The sequence below is a fragment of the Biomphalaria glabrata genome, chromosome 15 (genome assembly GCF_947242115.1).
Source record: "Biomphalaria glabrata chromosome 15, xgBioGlab47.1, whole genome shotgun sequence".
NCBI lineage: Eukaryota > Metazoa > Mollusca > Gastropoda > Planorbidae > Biomphalaria > Biomphalaria glabrata.
In genome coordinates this window covers 31,327,503-31,351,980 of record NC_074725.1, presented here as the reverse complement: position 1 = coordinate 31,351,980, position 24,478 = coordinate 31,327,503, and the positions used below count along the sequence as shown (strand labels likewise).

General features: G+C 39.1%; 1 protein-coding gene across 10 annotated transcripts in view; it reads left to right on the top strand.

Moving 5' to 3' along the window:
- The window catches only part of LOC106069679 (peripheral plasma membrane protein CASK-like), a 390,362-nt gene that overhangs the window by 165,436 nt on the left and 200,448 nt on the right, over positions 1 to 24,478 (top strand). For 2 of the 10 annotated variants that reach the window (XM_056013235.1, XM_056013234.1), the window contains exon 1: positions 15,124 to 16,312. The exons of 5 other annotated variants lie outside the window; for them this stretch is intronic. In XM_056013235.1, the coding sequence (XP_055869210.1) occupies positions 15,300 to 16,312 (1,013 nt within the window). In that variant the 5' untranslated portion in view covers positions 15,124 to 15,299. Of the gene's footprint in view, positions 1 to 15,115; positions 16,313 to 24,478 lie in introns of those variants that run through there. 3 more of the 10 variants (XM_056013239.1, XM_056013238.1, XM_056013236.1) reach the window with 3 other exon arrangements.

Sequence of the window (24,478 nt, the reverse complement as noted above, 5' to 3'; positions counted from 1 at the left end):
TTGAACTTTTTACAAAGCTTTTATCAAGTCACTATTTCAGTCTGTCTTATCTGTCGGATACAAATTTTGAGCACGTATTTTTTTTCCACTTGATTAATTCATTAATTAATTAGTTTAAAAAAAAAGAGAAAAGTTCCCCTTTCAGACCTTGCGGTTAATTAAATAGTGTTGATTAATTAATATTGTTTGATATCGAAAAAGGGAAATAAATGTAAAATGATGTTCTTCCCTTTAAATGAGCTTTTAAAAAAACATTTCTATTTTTTTCTAATATTTAACAAGCACGTGCATTTTTTTTATTTGTCGAATGAATCGTAGCACCAATAAGACAGACCCTCTAGGACCGCCTATGAGTTTGTGTTACCTCTTAATACCATGTTTAACCTAGCTTTACTGTAAAACTGTCTATAATCTTCACATCCGGTTTCTTTCCAATTCCTTAAAACGGCATGCCTCTATCTTTCGAAATCCCCAAAGTGGAAAACTTTACATTATATATATATATATTTTTGTATTTAAACATTAATGTAGAATGAGTGCTAAAAAAAATAGGTGCGGGTATAGTAAGAAAATAGCTTAGCGATTTCTGGTGTGGTAATAACAGGTTGTATCCTAAACAAGCAAAATATAATAGTACTTTTAAAAAAAAGTCCAAGGCAAAAGACAGATAGGAATGGAAGAAAGGCTGTCAACAGATCTTGTGTGTACCCCAACGGTTCAACAGAGTAAGGGAATGTGAAAAATCCTTCTGGACATTGTTTTCTATACAAACCTTTGGTTATTGAACTTTTCTCTTTCCAAGTCTTAATGTGTGATCGATCTTGTCAAATAGATACTTGTTTAGCATTGTAAACACCCGTCTCAATATTTTTCCCCACTCGCTAACGGTCTCGTTGAACTGATGTACGCTCGGGTCTGTCCAGTTCAAAACAATTTTTCATCCAATTGATTTGGGGCTTTCCAGGCACGTCACAGATTACTGATCTAGTCCACGGGGAGATTCATGTGAAATCTGGGGGGCATGAAATGAAACCTCACTTGAGAAAATATCTGACACTACTGCTTGGACATAGCCCTTGGGGGCCCATCTCTTGGCGCATGTGTTTATTTTACCATCTTTCACAATTATCAATTGGACAAGAAAGGAGCACCTCTTACTGTTATAGTATATGCCTGAGCCTCTAGTTAGCATTAGGCGTTATCGTTGGCTTTATATCTTTTCACACACTTGAAACAAAGATATTAGTTAAGGATTATTATAAGCTGTCCCGACAAGATGAACGTCTAATATTTCGACTCAGGACCGAACACAACAGAATGAGACAGCATATGTACCGGAAGCTCAAATTTGGAACCAGTGAAATCTGCCCATGTGGAGTGTCACCTAAAAATGCTGACCATGTCCTTCAAAACTGTTCTATTTACCAAGAGGCCCGTAAAAGACATTGGCCCCAAATCACCCCAATAGAAAGAAAACTACATGGAGAGCTCCCTGATTTGGAAACCACTGCTCAGTTCATCTCATGTATTGGTCTAGTCATCGGAACGCTCCAACATAAAAATGAGAACGAGGAAGAAGTAGAAGAAGTTCAGGATTGAGATAAATTATTTATCTTTTCAACATAATACTATGTTAGCCTCCCTCAGTTATAGGAATGATACATAAAACACTGAATCATAATTTACAAAAACAAAACCTGATGAAATACTCAGAAAGACACAAAGATAGAGGCACATTTCTTATTCCATACGCTAGAACGAATTCTCACAAGTGCTACTTCTTCCCTAGTGCCATTAGAGCGTGGAATGGGTTGCCTGAATCAGCCAGGAAAACCAGTGACTTAGCAGAGTTAAAGTCATTGATTAACATGCATGACTAGATTGACACATGAAATGCGTAGGACGTAATTCCTTTTTTTTCTTTTTTGAAGTAACGTCTGTAATGTATAAGATAAGATAGTTCATATTATAGAGTTCCCAATTCCTCACGCAGTTTTCTAAGAAGCAACAGCTGCCATTACAGTTACAGATCGGCGTCGCAGGTTTAGCTTGAGTGTAGCACTGTGTACGGCAAGCTGCTTTAGGGTCACCGGCTTTCTCCCCCTTTATGGTTGACTTCCGAAGCCTTTCCCATGCTTGGGTTTAGCTGCAAAAGCAAAAGTTTGAATTCAGAGTTTTCTTTCCCCTAAGTGGGTAGCCGGCCAACTAGGCCCTCTTGCCTGGAGCTTATTGGTTTAGGCGCCTGTTAACATGGTAGGAAATGCCTGTATGCTGTCGCAAAGCAATTACCTTGTCGTATGTTTTGTAGATGAATAGAAAGAGAGTTTCGAAATTCCCCCAGAATGTTGTGTTACTTACTACACCACTAATACGCTGGCTGTTGATCCCCCCTCGCTCGCTCTTTCTTTATTTAAATATGTGTATATAGGTTGAACTCTTCCAAATTTATTCAACAAAATATAAATAGTCACGAACGAACTGAATTAAATGTCATATGTATCACATATCACCTGATCCTGCATGTAAATCTTTGGTTCTGAACATTATGGAATCCTATTCTTCCGTATGTGTCTGCATCTTTTCTTACAAGTCTAATAATATCAAGCAGTAATTATGAGAAATAGATATGGTGAAAAACAACGTGCATAACCGCCGGGTAAAATGTAATTTATGAGATGATTGTCAGCTTTTCAGTTCTTATGGTATATTTTGAGACAAGATTGCATTAACTGACCCCTGATTTCGTAGTCCAGTGCCTATATATAGTTTCGCTTGTATTGTTTTAAAGTCGTCTGGTGACTTATCTGCACTGGAGATTTTAAATTGCTTGGTACTGCGTGCTGATGTACCTCACGCATTACGGTAAATTCCAGGGACTTAGGAGGAAATTCCATTAGCCAGTAATTATCTCTGCTGGGAACGTCCTGGAAGTTATGTCCTGAACAACAGGGCGTTATCTTGCGCCCCCCAACCCCCACCCCCGTTTGATCCCCAATATGTCTCTGTTTCTCGTGGCGAGAACTCTCTTTCTGACATTACGCATTATTGATGACCGCTGAATTGTCTAGCAACAAGCCTGGGTATTAGTTTTGTCATGTTTTTATTGCTTTACTCCGCTAGAGAAGGTGCGTGTGTATCCGTTTGTGAGGGGGGGAGGGGTGAAAAAAAAGGGAAAAGTTTTGTGTTGAGGGGGGGGGGGGAAGTTTGAGACCTCATTGACCCAGTCAGCTAATTTACTCGTATTTGCTCTTTTTAGGAAGCTTGTAAAAGTTGATTATTTATGACGCCAAGGGAAGATAATTACAACCGCAATCCCTTGTTGTTTACTTGCGTTACCTCCCTTTTAACCTCAGTGACGAAAACCTACCATGTCATTTTTAGTTGCGGTCAGTAAAAATTGTGTAACTTTCCCAAGCTTTCCATACGGGCATTCAGTTTCCCGACTGAATGTAATGAGACTTATTACCTCTTAAAACTCGGAAATATGCTAGTATGAGAATAATCACATGTCACAGTGGTCCTGTCCTTTATCTGCTGTTTTCAGTTACCTTTCTGATTTGTTTCTTTTTTAAAAAAACTGAGGCTAGTGTATGCAAGCTCTAGTGTTAGTTTTTGGAATCTGAACAATTAAACAAGCTTATGTTTTGTAACTATTTCTGTATCGTTGGGCTACATTAGAAACAAATAAACAAACAGTAAACGGCCGGCCGGTCTTTGCATTTTACGTCTCTGGGGGAAAGCCAGGTAGGAAAATTTGCGAGTGCTGCGCTGACCACACGTCGACGCTTGCCTCTCTTCTATACTGACCGGATCCAAAGACATGAAAAGCATCTCAATTTTTTTTAATTTTTTTTTTGGGGGGGGGGGGTCTTGTAGATGCAGGAGTTTGCCAAAGAGCAGTGGTCTTACCACTGTCCCCCCACCTACGGGGCTGCGAACCTGGATTTTCTGTTAGGGTCTACTCCCTTACCTTGGACCATACAGGGAGACACACAAGGCAGTGCGCTTTTAGCCTATAGCTTGGGGTTTGGCTTGTGGGCATCAGGGCCGGTGACTAGAAACACGATAGCCAAATGCCTGAGAGAAGCATACATTCCTGTACTACTCTTGAACAGATGATGTATTAGTTTCTAAACCAATGATCGAAAATTTTTTTAAAAAAATATATCTATTGATTCGCTTGGTTCTTGTTTGTTCAGGCTAGGGACTAGGTATTGGTGCTTACAATGCTACTACCTCCTATGTATATATTTCCGCGGCATACCATGTTTATAATTATGACTGTATGAGTTTTAAAATAGCTTTGAAATAATTGTATAGAGCGCAGTGGCTAAGTGTTAAAACGCATGGATTTCGAAACGATGGGGCTCGGGTTCAAATCTCGTTGGAGACTGCGATTTTAAATTTCGTGAATTTGTTTTAGGACTCCCCTGAGTCCTAGCAGCTCTAATAGATATCTGAAACTAGTTTGGGGGAAAAGTTGAGGCGGTTGGTCGTTGTGCTGGCAACCTGACACCCTTTTTAGCTGTCGGCCATTGAAAACAGATGACCTTTGCATCATCTGCCTTATATATCGCAATATCTGAAAGTGGAGTTTGAAGTTCAAATAGATCTACTTGTCCTACAGTAAGAGTTCAAACGAGTTATTCGCCTACTATCTTCTTGAAACTACGTCTGTCATTGTCTTTAGTCCCTGTGTTCGTAACATTTGAATATCTGTTCACGGTACATAACCACAAAACGGGCTAAGGGAGACAAGAATTTGTTACCTTGGAAGAAAGTGGCGGATTTATTTATTTTGGAGACTAGCATTGTTTTCCCAAGACTCGCTGTCTTTACAACCTACTCACTCCTCGGTACATCCGCCCCTCCCAGCACATCGCGTGGTGTGTGACTCCATCGGAAATCGATCGATTCTGAGTGCACACCGCGGTGCGCAAATGTTTTCATTGGGTTCAGTTTGTTTGGCCCTGTGCTTTGAACACACAAACGTCTGCGGTTTGATGTGTCGTCAACAGAGTTTTTTACGCCGAGTAGTTTCTACTAGACTGGGGATTTATTTTTTAAAAATCTTTACTAAAATTAAATATTTAAATAAATATAATGAACACGTTCTTTATTTTAAAAAAATTCCATTTCAGTTGCATTCAAAATATACGACATTCTACATACAAAAATTTCGGACTACAGAGGTGTTTATTTTGGACAGTATTAACTTCCTCCCCCGCAAAGAACAATCTACAATCTTCCAACTAAGAACAGGACACACACCACTATTAAATTACCACCTGAACAAAATAAACTTCACACAACTCCCCCTTTGCAGACACTGCGCCCACCCCTTTGAAACCGTAAACCATATCCTCTTTGAATGCCCCTCCCTAATCCACCTTAGGCAGACCCTACTTCCACTGCAGCCCAACATAACCAACACCCTGTACGGCAGTGCTGAACAACTGAAGAAAACAGCACACTTTTTTTCCTTGGCACAGTCTGCAAAAGAGCTGACAGCTCAGCAGCAATAAAGCTGGCTAGAAAAAGAAGAAGAAGAAGAAGACTACAGAGGTAGATTTTGTTGTTGGAAATACCCAGATATAAGTTTTTCAAAAAGCCCCAAATCTGAAGCATCTAAACCTCTTAACCTCTGTTATTTATACGACGTTTGATTGGTTATTTATTACTGTGGTTATTTATTACTGTCATTTATTGTTCCCCTAACAGCATTTTATATAGTTTGGAAGATAATATCTTGATCATTCTGTAGGTACCGCAAAGCGCTGTATATTTATAGTCGGACGGAAGTCGACTTCTATACTTGGTTATACTCTCTGTCTCTGAGCACTAAGTCTCAAAATTGTACTGGTCAGTGAATTGTCTTTATAAAACGACGATAATAATAATAATATTCTAGCAAAATCTAACTCACTACAATAACACAATCTGTCAGTCTCTCGCTCTGGAGTCGTCTGTCCTAACTAAGACCAATGACGATAATGCCACCTATCTTGCGTCATTCACAACCAATCGCTAACATCTTCGCACCGTCACCATAGAAACGCACACACTTACACACACACTCCATAACACCCTCCCTCTCTTTACGTAAAGCAACGCAACTCGTGTCACGTGACTTTGTAGTTTGCCAAGTGCTGCTAAATTTAACTAAAAGCTTCAAATTAATATTTAAAGACACTCATCAATTACTGTTTACTTCTAGGGCTCATGGTTTAGTCTGTACTGTTGAACACGTTACTGTTTACTTCTGGGACTCAACGTTTAGTTTGTACTATTGAACACGTTACTGTTTACTTCTAGAACTCATCGTTTAGTTTGTACTATTGAACACGTTACTGTTTACTTCTAGGACTCATCGTTTAGTCTGTACTATTGAACACGTTACTGTTTACTTCTAGGACTCATGGTTTAGTTTGTACTATTGAACACGTTACTGTTTACTTCTAGGACTCATCGTTTAGTCTGTACTATTGAACACGTTAGAAACACACTTTTTTTTTTTTTGCTTGAAATTGGAATCAAGGAATCCGATAAATAGAAGAAACTCGATCTCAATGGAAACAGGAGATTTAGACGGTTGGGGGGGGGGGGGAGGGTAGAGGGTGTTGTTAAGTTAAAAATAGCCTTGCTATCGATTGGCTAACATGCGAGAATGGATGGACTTCGATTCGACTTTGGGTTGTGAGCTAATATCTGATATCGTTTCACTAGACTGATCTTATTGGGTGGTTGTAATAGGTTGGCTTAGAGTAAGGGTTTTCTTATTTTCTAATAAGATGTACCGTTTAAATACGCTTATGTATGAAATAGTACTACGTACCTACCTTGGCCAAAGTCAACATTCAAACAATGTTTCTGATTATTTGTTTTCCTAAATATATGATGTAATTATTTTTTTTTACATACAACAAAATAATCTCAGTGAGTTAGTCAAAAGTCTACCTGACGAAAAAAAAATATGATCCAGTTGATGGGTTATGGATTCTATATCATTCTCGGTCCGAGCTTGATTATTTCGTTTCATCTCAAAGTTGCACCTCTACTTATACATTTCTTTGAGTTGAGTGGTGCAACTTGGTGCGAATGTTTCCAGCGGTGTGCTCGCATAAACAGGGAAATGACGTCACGGAACAGACGGCTAGAATGCCTATCGCCATTGTTGTTCATGTGAATTTCGTTTTTATGAGTTCTTACTATTTTGAGGGCACGACTTGGCGTAAATTGTGCAAATGTGCCGATAACCCTAAACATCAAAATATCAACTTGCTATTCTTAACTATCCCCGTTAGTTCGTATTTGTGGTCCAATCGCCTGGCTGAAATTAGGCATTACAAGATTCAAATAGTATAATGAACAAAATTGGTATAATAATAGCCTCACTAAATTTACTATATATTATGGTGCAAAGTATTCAGTGAGGGAGATACTAGTCTTACTTTTGCTGGACTTAAATAATAAGTGACAGCTATATCTAGTATCTTTTTTGGAAATTGTACTTGTCTGTTAAATTAGTTGAGTTCTCTCGTGAAACTCAGATGTCACCAGGAGTTGTAGAAATGTCTGTCTGTTAGACATACGCACTTGCCTCCAAATACTGCCTGGCATATACACTTTTTCTTTCTCGGGGGCATTAGGCTATTCTGGATTCTTGAAAATATACTTCGACTATGCCAAAATTGATGAAATCACATTTTTAACCTCTAAAACATTTTGTATTAGTTATGCATAAAGTATAAATATGTTTGGTGACTTATTGAAATGAGTGCTTGGGTGTTTCCCTATAACAAACAAATATTCCAAATTTGATTAGAGTAACACCATTAGTAAAATCACTAAACTTAAGAGACACTTCAGGACAGAAGACTTTTAAAGTAAAGCGGCTATACTACAGAAAACGTTAAACTACAATTTAGAAATAGAAAAACAAAACCTAATGAAATACTCAGAAAGACACAAAGATAGAGGCACATTGCTTATTCGGTATGCTAGGACTCCTTCTTTCCTAACGCCGTTAGAGCATGGAATGGGTTGACTGAGCTGTCCAGGAAAAACCAACTACTTAGCAGTCATTGATTAACATACAAGGCTAGATCGACACATGAAATGCGTAGGACGTAATTATCTTCTTTTTTGAAGTAACGTCTGTAACCTATAAGAAGATAGCATAGCTAGATTAAAAAACCAATAACAAAAAAACAAAACAAAAAAAAAGATGAACAAATATACTTTTAAAAAATATATTGTTTATTTAACTCGCAGTATTTCAGTCCTATGACATTTGACACTTTGACTAATTAGTTTTAGAGTTGAACGTATCGTATTTCTTTAATGGAGCCATTTCCCTTGCGATCTTTAGGGCAGATGATGTATGGGTCATCTGTTTCTATCGTCGACGGTTAACGAGGGTGATGTGGCCAGCGCACCGACCAAGCGATTTGCTTTCCCAAACTTAAGTCAGGTACACATTAGAGTTGGAAGGACTCATAAGTGTCCGTAAAATCCCGAAATTAAAAATTCCAGTCTTCATCAGGATTCGAACCCGTGACCTCTTGATTCGGAAACCAAGAGCTTTACCCCTCAGCCGCCACGACCCTTTTCGTGTATTAGCGTTGATCAAAGAAAAAAAAAAGATTTAAAAAGTATCAGAATTTGAGATTTGGTCAAGTGATGAATTTCACTCAGTACCGATGGCCTAACATTGTTAACTGATATCTTTCCCTACAACTTGCATAGTCAACACTGACCTTTGCCTGTTCATATCTGCCCCCCCCCCCTGTACACTTAACTCTGCCACCTGTACACTTAACTCTGCCACCTGTACACTTAACTCTGCCACCTGTATACTTAACTCTGCCCCCTGTACACTTAACTCTGCCCCCCCCGTACACTTAACTCTGCCCCCCCCTGTACACTTAACTCTGCCCCCCCTGTACACTTAACTCTGCCCCCCCCCTGTTCACTTAACTCTGCCACCTGTATACTTAACTCTGCCCCCTGTACACTTAACTCTGCCCCCCCTGTACACTTAACTCTGCCCCCCTGTACACTTAACTCTGCCCCCCCCCTGTACACTTAACTCTGCCCCCCCGTTCACTTAACTCTGTTCCCCCCATACACTTAACTCTGTCCCCCCCCCTGTACACTTAACTCTGCCCCCCTGTACACTTAACTCTGCCCCCTGTACACTTAACTCTGCCCCCCCTATACACTTAACTCTGCCCCCCTGTACACTTAACTCTGCCCCCCCCCCTATACACTTAACTCTGCCCCCCTGTACACTTAACTCTGCCCCCCCCCCTATACACTTAACTCTGCCCCCCCCTGTACACTTAACTCTGCCCCCCCCCCTGTACACTTAACTCTGCCACCTGTAAACTTTGTTCCTTGAGCTGACTCGAAAATCTCTAACGTATTGGAGGATAGAGACGTTGCTAGATTGAAATGAAGTGTAATTTATTTCAAGGAGGCTGGACTCGTGCGTCACTCCGCTTGAAAAATATGTGACGTCATCCTGGGCTACTTTGTTTGATTAGCCTTTTCAATTTCCCACCTCTCTCTCTCTCTCTCTCTCTCTCTCTCTCTCTCTCTCTCTCTCTCTCTCTCTCTCTCTGTCTCTCTTTCTCCGTTCCTTAATTTTTCACATCACTTTTTTTTTATTTTCGTATTGTCATAATTTCTGATTTTCGCGCCTTTCTCTCTTGCTTCTTTTTTTTTCTCTTGTGTTCTCTTTCGTTTCTCTCTTGTCCACGTTCTATCCACGTTCTTTTCTCTCTCTCTCTCTCTCTCTCTCTCTTTGTCTCTTTCTGTCTCTCTGTCTCCCTCAAACAAGCCTATACACATTTCTATTTTCCAAACACAATAAAACTTGGAAGCATTCGATGAAACTGAATGACGACAGCCAGTCTCATCCGTTGGGGTGGTCGCTATCCCTTTTTGTAAACCATTTAGTTAAACGTTGGCCCTCCCTCTCCCCCCCCCCCCACTCCTCACCTCCATTTCGTTAACCCATTGTGTCATTGGAACCTCCTAGTTAGTTGGTTGATGTAAATAAAGTATTGAACTCAATCTCATTTATTATCGATGTGTGACATTTTTGTTGAGTTTTTTCCAGCGCCACTGAGTCTTGCGTAACCTCGTTGATAGTCGGCCTCCTGTTCGGTCTAGTTAGTTTCTCCACGGGCAACTGTCATTATGTGCTCTAGTACTCACTGTTCATTTCAATCTGTATTGTCGTTTCAATTTCCCTATCTCTGTCTCTCTCTCTCTGTCATCTCATTCTCTTGCCTCTTACTCTGTTCTTTCTCCTCCTGTCTCTCTCTTCCAGTCTCTCTCTCTCTCCCTCTCTGTTATCTCATTCTCTTGCCTCTTACTCTGTTCTTTCTTCTCCTGTCTCACTCTCCCAGTCTCTCTCTCCCTCTCTGTTATCTCATTCTCTTGCCTCTTACTCTGTTCTTTCTTCTCCTGTCTCACTCTCCCAGTCTCTCTCTTTCCCTCTCTGTTATCTCATTCTCTTGCCTCTTACTGTTCTTTCTCCTCTATCTTTCTCTTCCAGTCTCTCTCTCACACACAAAACCTTTGTGTGTATGTATTTGTGTGTGTTCTAACATGTACTATCCTCTCTTCTGTCAATCTCTCTTTTCTCTTTTTCCCCCTCCCATTACTTCTCTCTATATCTACCCCCCCTTTGCATTCTCATTTGCACTTCTATTGACCCCCCCTCCCACCTCCAATCATAAATTGTCTCTATTTGTTAGCCTCTCAAATCCCACCCGCAGGGCCCGCGCATCAGATTTCAAATGCCGTATTAATGTGATTACTGCAAGTCCCCGGTGTCTCTCTCTCTGCTCTCGTCAATCTGGTCCAGTTCATAACACGAGGAATTCCAGAGATGCAAATCGCATTATAACCTCTGGAACAGCTCGCACTAAACGATCGTTTACCATAAAATATAAAGATCCTTACTATTGAAAGAAAGTTTAACCCCATTCTTGTCTTCTAAAGCATGCTTAACCCAATTCGTCTTTCTTGACATGTTAAACTCGAAAATTGCTTTTCTTGACATAACTCGAAAATTGTCTTTCTTGACATGTTAAACTCGAAAATTGCTTTTCTTGACATAACTCGAAAATTGTCTTTCTTGACATGTTAAACTCGAAAATTGCTTTTTTGACATAACTCGAAAATTAAACTCGATTTTTGTCTTCCATAGCAAATTCAGCTCAATTCTTGTCTTTCTTGACATGTTTAACTCAATTCTTGTATTTCTTGACACATTTAACTCAATTCTTTTATTTTCTTAAGAAGTTTAACTCATTTCTTGCCCCCCCCCCCCAACCAAGATATGTCATGTTTAACAAAGATACGATAGTTTTATTGTTTTAAACAAATGAAAATTTAGTTTGACTACAATTGTACACCTCATCATTGCAACTGTATAACAATAACAATATAGATGCTAACATAACAAATTTCACATAGTAACACGCGCGCCGACACGGACACTCTCTTTCTCTCTCTCTCTCTCTCTCTCTCTCTCTCTCTCTCTCTTTCAACTGACAACTTTGATCTCCCTGGATATTTTGAAAAGAGCTTGCCGCCATGTCGTGTTCCCCCATCACGTGATTAGAATAACTCATTTCATTGGAGGCTTGTGTAATACATTAATTAATGATTTCGTATCACTGTACCAAAAAAAAACAAAACGACCATGGCTATGCGGTTACCATGGAAACATCGATGAAACAGGAAATTTGTCGCAATAGTAGCATGTCTCTTTCTGGCGATAGCTGGTGGTGGCTTTAATGCTACAGCCTAGGCGCGTTGGTGTGGGGCTCGAAACTTGAAGCTGTTCTATCTTGCCTGCAAAATATGCAATGCTTTGTTAATGTCGAGCTAGTGAACACAGTGTTAATAACTTGGAAGGAAATTGTCCTTTTTATGAGTCGAATAAAAGAAACTTAATAATAAGAATGCGCGGTGTCTGAATGGTAAAGCGCTTGGCTTCCGAACCGAGGGATCGAATCTTGGGTGAAGACTGTGGTTTTTAATTTCGGGATCTTTAAGGTGCCTATGAGTTCACCCTGATCTAATGGGTAAATGACATTAGTTGAATAAAAGTAAAGGCGGTTGGTCGTTGTGCTGGCCACATGACACCCTCGTTAGCCGTGGGCCACAGAAACAGGTGACTTTTACATCACCTGCCCTATAGATCGCAAGGTCTGAAAGGGGAAACTCACTTTACTTTATGCTCAAATGAGAAAATATATGTTCAAATAAGATAACCTTGCGCTTTATGTAGTCATTTGGGGGTATTGCAGGATGAAGTAGGTAGACCCAAGGAGTACCCTCCTACCTTTAGTCTCAGCCCCTTTTTATTTCTAAGTCCTTTCTGACTGTATACGTTTTGTAGACTCATCTACACCATTTTCTCTCTCTCTCTCTCTCTGATATTTTAAAAAATACTATTAAAAAATCAAGCAAAACTTACAAATCAAACAAAAACATAATTTAGACTTTAGTTAGGCCATTATTAGAATATACATCCTCTGTTTGGGATTCCTCAATTCAAAAAAACATTAAGAAACTAGAACAAATAGAAAATAGAGCAGAGAGATTTATAACAAACGAATATTCACATTTGATTTGAGTAACGCGATTAGTTTAAATCACTAAACTTAGACACTTCAGGACAGAAGAATAAAAAGTAAAGCAGCTATAATACAGAAAACGCTTAACCATAACCTACAAACAGAAACAAAACATAATGAAATACTCAGAAAGACACTACGCCAGAACAAATTCATAGAAATACTCCTTCTTCCCTGGTACCATTAAAGAATGGAATGGGTTGCCTGAATCAGCCAGGAAAACCAACGACTAAGCAGAGTTTAAGTCAATGATTAACACGCATGACTAGATTGACACATGAAATGCGTAGGACGTAAGACGTAATTATCTTCTTTTTTGAAGTAACGTCTGTAATAAATGAGAAAAGATAAGATAAGATATTGTAGACAGACTTAACTCTATGCAACCAGACATCATTTATCTTGATATTATTCTTGACGTTGTTTGTGTTACTTGTTCCTCAGTGTGACTTTCTCTGACTTCTAACTTAACCTAAACTAACTATTTAGCTGGACCTACCGAGAGAACCGTGGCTCTATTCATCACGTTATAGGCTTGGATGGACATTGCGCTAGGCAGCTGGGACTAATCATCTATCACTCTCATTCTTCTTTATCTATTTCTCGCTTGACTTGATTCTTTCACTTTGCTGTTGTTTTTTTCTTTCTCTCTAGACATTTTGTTTACTCTGTTATTTGTTTTTTTCTTCTTTTTTATGTCTGAGTTTTTTTTTTTCTTTTCATATCTGGGTTTTATTTTTCGAGACATTTTTTTTTGTCGTCTGCTCAATTGTTACTTCAAGCCACGAAATCTTCTTCTCTTTCTATTTCGACTGTTACTTACACTCACATACACACTCTAAATCTCTCTCACTCACATAGTGTCTATGTCTGACTCTCTCTCTCCCTCCCTCCCCCTCCCTCTATCTCTCTTTCTCTCTCCCCCTCTCTCTCCCTCTCTATCTTTCCTTCCCTCTCTCTCTCTCCCTCTCTCCACCCCCTCTCTCCCTTCCTCTCTCCCTCCCTCTCGCTCTCCCTCCCTCACTCTCTCCCTCCCTCTCTTTCCCTCTCTCTCCTCTCTCTCTCTCTCTTCCTCTCTCTCCCTCTCTCTCTCCTTCCCTCTCTTTCCCTCTCTCTCCCCTCTCTCTCTCTCTTCCCCTCTCTCCCCTCTCTCTCCCTCCCTCTCTTTCCCTCTCTCTCTCTCTTCCTCTCTCTCTCTCTCCCTCTCTCTCCCTCCCTCTCTTTCCCTCTCTCTCCCCCTCTCTCTTTTTCCCTCTCTCTCCCCCTCCCTCTCTTTCCCTCTCCCTCCCTCTCTCCCACTGGTTTCCCTGGCTAGCTCAGGCAACCCATTCCATGCTCTAATAACACTAGGGAAGAAGGAGTATTTGTATAAATTTGTCCTAGCATATGGGACGAGGAATGTGCCTTTATCTTTGTGTCTTTCAGAGTATTTTATTAAATTTTGTTTTTGTATTTGAAGATTATGGTTCAGTGTTTTATGTATAATTGCTACTTTACTTTTGAGTCTTCTGTCCTGAAGGCTTTCTAAATTTAGTGATTTTACTAAAGGCGTTACTCTAATCAAATGTGAACATTTGTTAGTTATGAATCTCACTGCTCTATTTTGTGTCTGTTCCAGTTTCTTAATGTTTTCTTGAGTTGAGGGGATCCCAGACATCTTATGCATAGTCTATTATTGGCCTAACCAAGTTTAAATAATATTTTAGTTTTATGTTCTGATTTGAGTTATAGAAATTTCTTTACTTTCTCTGTCATCGTTATAGTCAAAAATAAAAATTTTAAAAATACTTATTTATTGAACTTTTCATTATCCTATCCAGCTGAGTTCCACATAAACTCGCTAGGCGTGTTGACTTATTTTGTAACACTTTTTTAGAACGACCACTTCATTATTAGATATTGAATTATTATTTTTTTAATGCATTTATCATTAAAGTTCATTGTTTTACCCATTAGACTCAGGGGAACTAACAACGATATTGTATTTTTATTACTGAGTATCAGTAATATCCCTTTTGCATATGGCCGCCCCCATGCAATAGTAATGTGTGTATATGACTTTTTTTCTCGTATCATGACATTACAACTTTTATAATAATCAAAGTGCACTTAATATGTGTGTTTAAAATATTACATCACACGTGGCACATTTGCTTTCATTTATCGAGTTTGTTATTAATAGGTAAATTATTTATGGCTCCAATATACCTATCACAGAAAAAGCGCCTTTTCGATTATTATGTAATTGAAGTTATGAATTACGCATTTTTAAATATTCCAAATTGAAATCCATATGAACACAATTTCATTTATCTTAATGTCTGAGGAAACCATTTTTAAAACGCAATTATTTCGTGTATATGTGTGCTTTTTTCGTATCCTTGTAATTTACCAATTATTCTTTTACTAAAGAAAAAAAAAACACTGATAAACTTGTTCCAATGTGCTAAAAATTTACCATTCTACATGGACATTCGTTTTTCATCTGTCTAGAAAATAATTTCGTCTGCTGCCAACAGTCTCATTCCGAGTTCCCGCCCTTTGTTTTTTAACATATATGCTATTCAGTATTGTTTGAGTTACCTTTGACCCGTCAAGCTGAGGCTCCATCGCGGACGTCTGATTTATACACCGGAAATGGAGGAGGACAATCCGGACCAGCAGTGTCTGGACGTCAAAGAGGACAGCGGGTGCTTCATATCCAAAATGGCGGATACGCCTGATCCCGAAATCGAGATAGTACCGAGGAACGAATCTAAAGTGGGCGAGTTCGAGGCTAAAACTCAAAAAAACATTTCGGATAGCGACTTGCGCTTCTCGTATGGATCAAAGGACGAGTCAAGGACATCTGGAGAAGCGTGTGTCTGCCAAAAGGACAACGAATATAGAGCTGGCGAGGACACGTCGTCCTTGCACGGCGCCATTATCGGTTGCCATGACGAGTTTCTCAAAAACTGTGACCTGGAAACGGAAATTCCGGTGTCCGCGCATGACATTGAACTGAACATTCCGCTTCACAACATAACGAGGCACGACACTGTCTGGGACTGCCAACGTGAGACTCACTGCGAGCCCTCCAACGACTCCGCGTCGAGTCTAGCCGTTCGTAGAGATCTGTCCGGAGTCCCCAACGGGCAGTTTAAATCTACCCCCGTGATGACCGCATCCGTTAATACATCCCCTCTCAGATCCTTATGGGCTGTCTACTCAAAGGGGGATAACCATAATCCTGTTTTCGGTGATGCTGACAGTCAGACCTGGGGGACCATTGTGGAGGAAGAGGAGGAAGAGAGGCGGGAACACGAGCGTCAGACTCTGGAACACCTGCTGGACTTTTCTATCAATGTCGATCACCTCGAAGGCTACCGGAAGTACTACCACAGCTTAAAGCGAAACATTCTGACCCGGAATTTGGAGAGTGTCTGGAACATCTCAAGAGAGACAGAGTTCACCAAACTTAGCCAGTTCCGATCCAGCGACGATTGCCAAAGCGACGCTAGAACCGTTATTCCGGAGCCAAGAGGTGACTGGCATTCCAGATCATCTACCAAAAGATCCCCATCGTCGATTAAGAGCAAAAGAGGTACCAGCAGCCGCAGTCAGTCCTTCAGATCTGCCAAAAGAGTATCATTCCGTCTGAGACACGAGCGGTAAGCTTGGTTGTTGTAGTGGTCATTTCATGTCTTTCTCTAGTTTCAATTTTAGTCATTCATCTTAAGTTTGTGGTCATTTCATGCCTTTCTCTAGATTAAATCCTTTAGTTTGTGGTCATTTCATGTCTTTCTCTAGTTTAAATTTTAGTCATTCATCTTAAGTTTGTGGTCATTTCATGTCTTTCTCTAGTTTCAATTGTGGTCTTCTCTCTTGAGTTTGTGGTCATTTCATGTCTTTCTCTAGATTAAATCGTTTAGTTTGTGGTCATTTCATGTCTTTCTCTAGTTTAAATTTTAGTCATTCATCTTAAGTTTGTGGTCATTTTATGTCTTTCTCTAGTTTGGATAAAAATCATTCATCTCCCTCCTTCCCGTTACATTGATGCCCCCCTTAGTGTAACTAACGACTATATTGACCACGTACTGACCTTTTGCACAAAGATTGACTGGTATAGTCTTTAATTATTGGCTTATTGTATCCTTTGTCACGACATGGCCTGAAATGTACCAATAGTCCAGAGAGCCTTCATTCCTCATTCGTTCCCCTTTTATAGCTAAACTTATAAAATTATTCTTCTTATTTGGGTCTACATTTAAAATAAACTGTTTACGAAGTTTTTATCAACTCAGTCTGTTCCTTTGTCTGTCTGGTAAAATGCTTGTTTTCTTTATTTCTCCTACACCCATTCTTGGATCAACTTTAAACTTTAAACAATTATTTATTGCACCTAACAAAACTTGAATCAGTTTTAAAAAATTAACCAATTAGCCAGGGGTGGCCAACCTATGGAACTTACACTAAGGCCCCCCACGATTACAAGTGGCGCACTACAGTCCAGAGATAATACAAAAATATATATATAAACATGTCTGATCGTAAAAAAAATAAGAAAGCCCCATTGGCAGAGAATAGATTAATTTAACTCTTGTTTCTACGATGTCAAAAAGACCTATAACTAATATGTCTCAAACCCAGAACACGAATAGCGAAGAATAATGCTTCCAATTTTTCAGACATAATAATTAGGACTTTATTCAAAGACCGAAATATGATTGACGCAACAATAGAAGATATAGCGTAAATATAATACGACTGTCATGCCTTATTCTACTACAACTGAATAAACTTAAATTTGGTAGAATGGTTTTTAAATGCGTTTGTCATTGACAAAGCTACATTACATAATGTGATGTAATTAAATAAACATACAATTTAGCTGAGAACAAAATACAAACTAAACAGTGAAATAAGATACAGTATGATTCTACTCAGAAATGGCCAAATATTTCCAAACCGTTTAATATAGAACAGCGGTGCCCCCTCTGCGGGGAAGAAGAGGAAACCGTGCCTCATATTCTGTTTGACTGCCCCAGACTTGCTGATCTCCGTCTCGACAGGTCTGGGAAACCCAAAATTCTCGACCTGTATGGCGACATTTATGCACTACGCAAGACAGCAGGGTTTCTGTCCAGGGCTTTTGCAAGAGAGGATTTGAGCCTCTCAAGCCCTCACTCTAATGGTTTGATGATGATGATGATGATGATGAATATAGAACTTGACAACCTTACAAACGTTTCGATTGTAATTTAAGAAAAGTCTACTTAAGGGTTCTTCCCACTCCACCATCAACAATGCAGCAATACGAACAAAAGAAACTTAGTCAGTTCAGTGAAATGTGCGGAAATTAATTTTTATACATTTCGAGACCATTCGAAGAACCAATATCCATTGCTTGTGAGTGCGATTTCTCCAACATATCTTTTCAGACACTATATAAAATATGTAGTTAAAATAGAAGAAAACCAGAAGATAATGTCCAACTCTTGATTATCACAAAGAATGTGTGGTCAAGAATATGAAAAGATATAAAAGAGGGGAAAACTCTTTAGTCAAGAGAAGTTGTGGAAGAAGCAATACTAGAAGCATCCTAATACGCCGTCGTGGCCTTAACTCAAAAGTGATGCAAGTTTTGAAGATAAGATCAATGAAATCGCGCTATTAAAGCTGACATTTACAAGACACATTGATGAACTGTCTCATGATGTATCTGTGCATGCTGTTTTTCTGTTGTTGTTTTTTTTTCATTTTCCTTCGACGAATTTGCTGATATTTGTGATCTTGCCCAGTTAACCCATAAAACGCGTGTGGTAGTTTAGCCTCTAAACATCAGACTAGTGTTTGCACTCATTGTAAAACAGTTCGGCACTTTAAGGGTTAAACGTTTTATAAGAGGAACTGAAGAGGAATTGGTAATAATTTTAAACGACATGTTGAACTTCATCCACGCTATAAAAAACAAAACAAGAAAACCCAACATCATTTAGAAAATGTTTGTAAAATGTTTGACATATTTCGGATGTTCCTTCCTTCCAAACCTCCCGCAGGACGACGGGGGGATGGAAGCGGGCAGGGTTTGAATCCGGGACCATCGATAAATCCAAACGACAGCCCAGCGCGCAAACCGCACGACCAGGCAGCTGAGTCGTGTTTGGAAAATTAGCAATTAAATTTTAGTAATTTCTTAAGTGTCTACAGTGATGGAGCACCGCCAATGATTGCTAGAGGTACTTGAACAGTAACCAAAGTTATATCTGCCAATTCGGATCAACATACAGATTCGAGCAAGCATTTTCATCCTTGAAAATAATCGAAAACAAATTGAAGTCGCGACTGTCCGATTCAAATGTAAAAACTGTCAATTGCTTTCAATTGCTGATTTAACTGATAATATTTCAGATTTATTGAAAAACAAAACACGGTCAAATCTCATTAAAGCTAATTAACTCAAAGGTTTAGATAATAGTGAACAAACAGATGCTATCTTACTAGATTTTTCTAAGGCTTTTGACAAAGTTCACCACCATAGTTTGCTTAAAAAATTAAAATATTTCGGCATTAATGGTCCACTGCATCAGTGGATTAAAGATTTTCTGATAGGGAGAGAACAAACTGTAATAATAAATGGCTCTAAATCAACACCGATAACAGTAAACTCAGGTGTACCTCAAGGAACAGTCTTGGGTCCACTACTATTTTTAATTTACATAAATGATTTACCAAATTGCATTACTTCAGGAACAAAAGTCAGATTATTTGCAGATGATTGCATAATATATAGAACAATAAAAACAACACAAGACACATATATTTTACAAAGAGAATTAGATTAATTACAGAAATGGGAATCAAATTGGAGCATGTATTTCCACTCAGAAAAATGTCAGTTGTTAAGAGTAACAAAAAAACTAAAACAAATTAATTCCACTTATCTTATTCATGGCAAACCAGTAACACAGACTAAAAACGCAAAATACCTAGGTGTTATAATAAATGAAAAACTGTCATGGAATCCACATATTGATGAAACTATAAAAAAAATCAAACAAAGCATTAGGATTTATTAAAAGAAATTTCTATAAATCAAATAAGAACATAAAATTAAAATGTTATTTAACCTTGGTTAGGCCAATAATAGAACATGCATCCTCCGTTTGGGACCCCTCAACTCAAGAAAACATTAAGAAACTGGAATAGACACAAAATATAGCAGTGAGATAACAAACGAATATTCACATTTGAGTAGAGTAACACCTTTAGTAAAATCACTAAATTTAGAAAGCCTTCAGGATAGAAGACTCAAAAGTAAAGTAGCAATTATACATAAAACACTGAACCATAATCTTCAAATACAAAAACAAAATTTAATAAAATACTCTGAAAGAAAGACACAAAGATAAAAGTACATTCCTCGTCCCATATGCTAGGACACATTTGTACAAATACTCCTTCTTCCCTAGTGCTATTAGAGCATGGAATGGGTTGCCTGAGCTAGCCAGGAAAACCAGTGACTTTGCAGAATTTAAGTCATTGGTTAATATGCATGACTAAATGCATGACGCGTAGGACGTAATCATCTTCTTTTTTGAAGTAACGTCTGTATTATATAAGATAAGATAAGAACTTGCCTGCATAAGAAATATTTTTGTGTATTTTAAAACTTCGAACAGTGTTTATATTTCTTTAGTAGTAAATTAAGAAATCCTCCATTAACTTGATCGATGCCAATTCAGAAACCCTCCATTAAATTGATCGATGCTAATTCAGAGATGTCCATAGAGTAAACAAATACATGTGTGTGTGTGTGTGTGTGTTTGTGTAAGATCCCTTCCTATTTGCTACATTTGCTCATACTATCAGAAATGTCTATGATTTTGATAGAAATGATTATTCTGGTTAGAAATGGCCTCCTTCAGTCGGGAAGCGACCATGGATCATCATCTCATGGAAATGAGATGAATGCCTGGGCATAAGTTGTGGTTGGAACGATGTCGCCCACACATCAGTTCCCCACACTCCACGCAGCTGATGTATCCAAAGGACAGTTTGGGGTCAGCGGCGTCGCAGGTTCTGCCACTGGGTGCTGCAAACTGCCTTAGGGTCGCCAGCTCTTGATTTTTTCTTAGGGTTGACTCCCGAAGCCTTTCCCATGATTGGGTATAGCTGCAAGGCAACAGAGGTTTAAATTCAGAGTTTTCTGATTAGATAAAACTACCAAATATCTCCAAATTTCAAAGGTATAAAAATGAATAAAAGTTTGTGTGGCGCATTAACATTATAAGTAAAAAAAAATAAATTGACGCAGGGAAACAAAAAGGTTGGCCACCCCTGAATTAGCCCTTTAATTATTATTTGGTATTTAATTATCGTGTTGTTTTTATTTTTATTTAAAAAATGGAAATAACTTTTACATTATATAGTATAGTTGTAAGTTCGGAGTTATTTCCCTTGGATTATATATTTTTGTTGTTGTTGTTGTTTTTAGGATTCGTTTTTATTTTGCTTGTTTATTGAATGTGTGCGCATTCTTTCCTTGTAGCGTGAAATCATTCCATGGCGAAATAAAACACATTAAACACATTATAAGACAAATGGTCAATAAGGTAAAAAAAAAAAGTTATTGCACGTCACAGGCTTCTCTCTCTTGGATCACATATCCCATTACTTTCTGTTTACAGAAATGTGTTCTTTGTATAATCTTGTTTATATCGATATGCGTATATCTGTGTCATCAACTCTGGCATCAACTCTTGTCATCAGCTTTGTTATCAACTCTGTGAATCTTTTTATTTTACAACGTGTTGATTTGATTTGCTTTCAGATTTAATTACATCCAACTTAATTATGTACAACAACAAAACAAAAAAAAAAACGGCATTTATGTGTGGGCGTGCGCGTGTTTGTATGTGTTGGGTTTATATCTCCAGATTTAAGTTTAGAGAGAAGAAGAAGAAAAAAAGGTGTGTGCTAACGTCAGAACTCATTATTTGCGGCATTTTCAGAGTTAACTAAAGACAGACTATATTTGTTTGGAGAAGTATCTACATACTTCCAGACTTTGTTGGTCTTTGATTATTTTTTTTCTTTCAACAGTGTCTGGTTACTTTTTTCTCTCTGTCTCTCTCTCTCTCTGTCTCTCTCTCTCTCTGTCACTGTCTCTCCCTCTTTCTCTCTGTCTCTCTCTCTGTCACTCTCTGTCTCTCCCTCTTTCTCGCTCTCTCTCTCTCTGTCTCTCCCCCTTTCTCTCTCTCTCTCTCTCTGTCTCTCCCTCTTTCTCTCTCTCTCTCTGTCTCTCCCTCTTTCTCTCTCTCTCTCTCTCTGTCTCTCCGTCTTTCTCGCTCTCTCTCTCTCTCTGTCTCTCCCTCTTTCTTTCTCTCTCTCTGTCTCTTTCTCTCTCTCTCTCTCTCTCTCTCTCTCTGTCTCTCCCTCTTTCTCTCTCTCTCTCTCTCTGTCTCTCCCTCTTTCTCGCTCTCTCTCTCTCTGTCTCTCCCTCTTTCTCTCTCTCTCTCTGTCTCTCCCTCTTTCTCTCTCTCTCTCTCTGTCTCTCCCTCTTTCTCTCTCTCTCTCTCTGTCTCTCCCTCTTTCTCGCTCTCTCTCTCTCTGTCTCTCCCTCTTTCTCTCTCTCTCTCTCTCTCTCTCTGTCTCTCCCTCTTTCTCTCTCTCTGTCTCTCCCTCTTTCTCGCTCTCTCTCTCTGTCTCTCCCTCTTTCTCTCTCTCTCTCTCTGTCTCTCCCTCTTTCTTTCTCTCTCTCTGTCTCTCCCTCTTTCTCGCTCTCTCTCTCTCTCTGTCTCTCCCTCTTTCTCTCTCTCTCTCTCTCTGTCTCTCCCTCTTTCTCTCTCTCTCTCTCTGTCTCTCCCTCTTTCTCTCTCTCTCTCTGTCTCTCCCTCTTTCTCTCTCTCTCTCTCTCTGTCTCTCCCTCTTTCTCGCTCTCTCTCTCTCTGTCTCTCCCTCTTTCTCTCTCTCTCTCTCTGTCTCTCCCTCTTTCTCTCTCTCTCTCTCTGTCTCTCCCTCTTTCTCGCTCTCTCTCTCTCTCTCCCTCTTTCTCTCTCTCTCTCTCTGTCTCTCACTCTTTGTCTCTCTCTCTCTGTCTCTCCCTCGCTCTCTCTCTCTCTCTCTCTGTCTCTCCCTCTTTCTCTCTCTCTCTCTCTCTGTCTCTCTCCCTCCTTTGGCTTTTCACCTTCATGCATTTGTTAAAGAAAGTTTTTGCTGCAGTTTTTTTTTGTTGTCATTTCTTTTACTTTATTTACAACATTTATCCTCTCTCTCTCTCTCTCTCTCTCTTTTTTTTTCTTTTCTTTCTTTTTCTCTCACTCTTGATCGATGTTTTTTATATTTCTCGATCTTTTACTTTTTCCCTCTATCTCCTTCTCTATTTCTTTTTATTCTCTTTTCTTTTTCTTCACCATCTGGCTTATTCTATTTATTTCTCTTTTTCTCTTTTTTTAATCTTCAATGTCTTTCACTGGCTCTCTATTTTACTTTTTTCGCTTTCTCTGCGCCTCTCTGTCTCTCTGTGTCCCATGTGTTTATGTAGGTCTATGTCTATCGGTCCAGAGCCACACAGAAACCTAGATAATGCCATTAATTCTTCCCACATTTTCCCCCTTACAAGCAGATCGATAAGCACAGAGTTCCTCTAACACACTGTGTTGTATTTATAGCGCAGCAGACATTTTGTTCTGACACACTCACTCCCATTTCAAAGTCGATACTAAAGTTCATATGTCAACTTTCATGTTCACAATAGGCGGATATATCGACTCCAGTTGGTAGAGCTAGTCTATAGTTTCCCACAATTCTCTGACAACTTAAATGTTGACAAAACATAATCTACTCTGTATCAAGCTAATTAGCTGACCTACAGATCATGGTCTGATTATTAAAGTGTTTTCAACTTGACTTGGACTTAATTTTTTAAATGCTGAAATTAAGGGGTTTGGGGGGGGGGGGGGAGCTATAGGTACATTAGTTTGCTAATGATGACCTTTTAAAAATGAAAGTTGGACGAAGCAGGACGTTTAGGCGCCGCCGTTTTGACGACGCCGTTTTTGGCCCCGCCGTTTTGGCGCGAAGGTCGTTTTGGCGCGAGCCGTTTTGGCGACGGGACGTTTTGATGTGAAATAAATTATGTACGTTTATTGTATTATTTCCCGTCGCCAAAACGGCTCGCGCCAAAACGTCCCGTCGCCAAAAACGGCGGCGCCAAAACGTCACATACCGAAAGTTGGACACGCTCATTAGCTGTCTGCAGTCCGGTTCTTTTAACAAATGAAGATAGTTTATTGACAGGATGGACACCATTACTGAAATCACTAAACTTAACAGTCATTCCAGGACATAAGACTTAAAACTGAAGTAGCAAGTAATACATATAACTGAAACCACATACAGAAACACAACTTTAAAAAATACTCAAAAATAAAAAATCTCAAAGGGAAAATGCACAATAATTATTCCATACACTAGGACAAGTTCTCTTACACGTGCTCCTTTCTTCCTTAAAGTGTCATTAAAGCGAGAAAAAAAGCTTTCTGAATCAGCCAAGAAAACCACTGACTTACTGATTAACAGTTGAATAGACATAGGACCAGGGCCGACCTTGCGAATTGCGGGGGACCTCAATTTGATGGATGCTTGCGAGGCCCCCTCTTCAAATTTTTTTTTCTAAAATAGCGATTATTACTATTAATTATATCATTATACCAACATTTGTTATACAACATGCATAGGAAGCAACTCAAACGCAATAGGCGCCCAGAGGGTTTAAGTTACGTCAATGGTACGATAGGCCCTACACTAAACAGGTTAACCCTTTAAGTCCTACC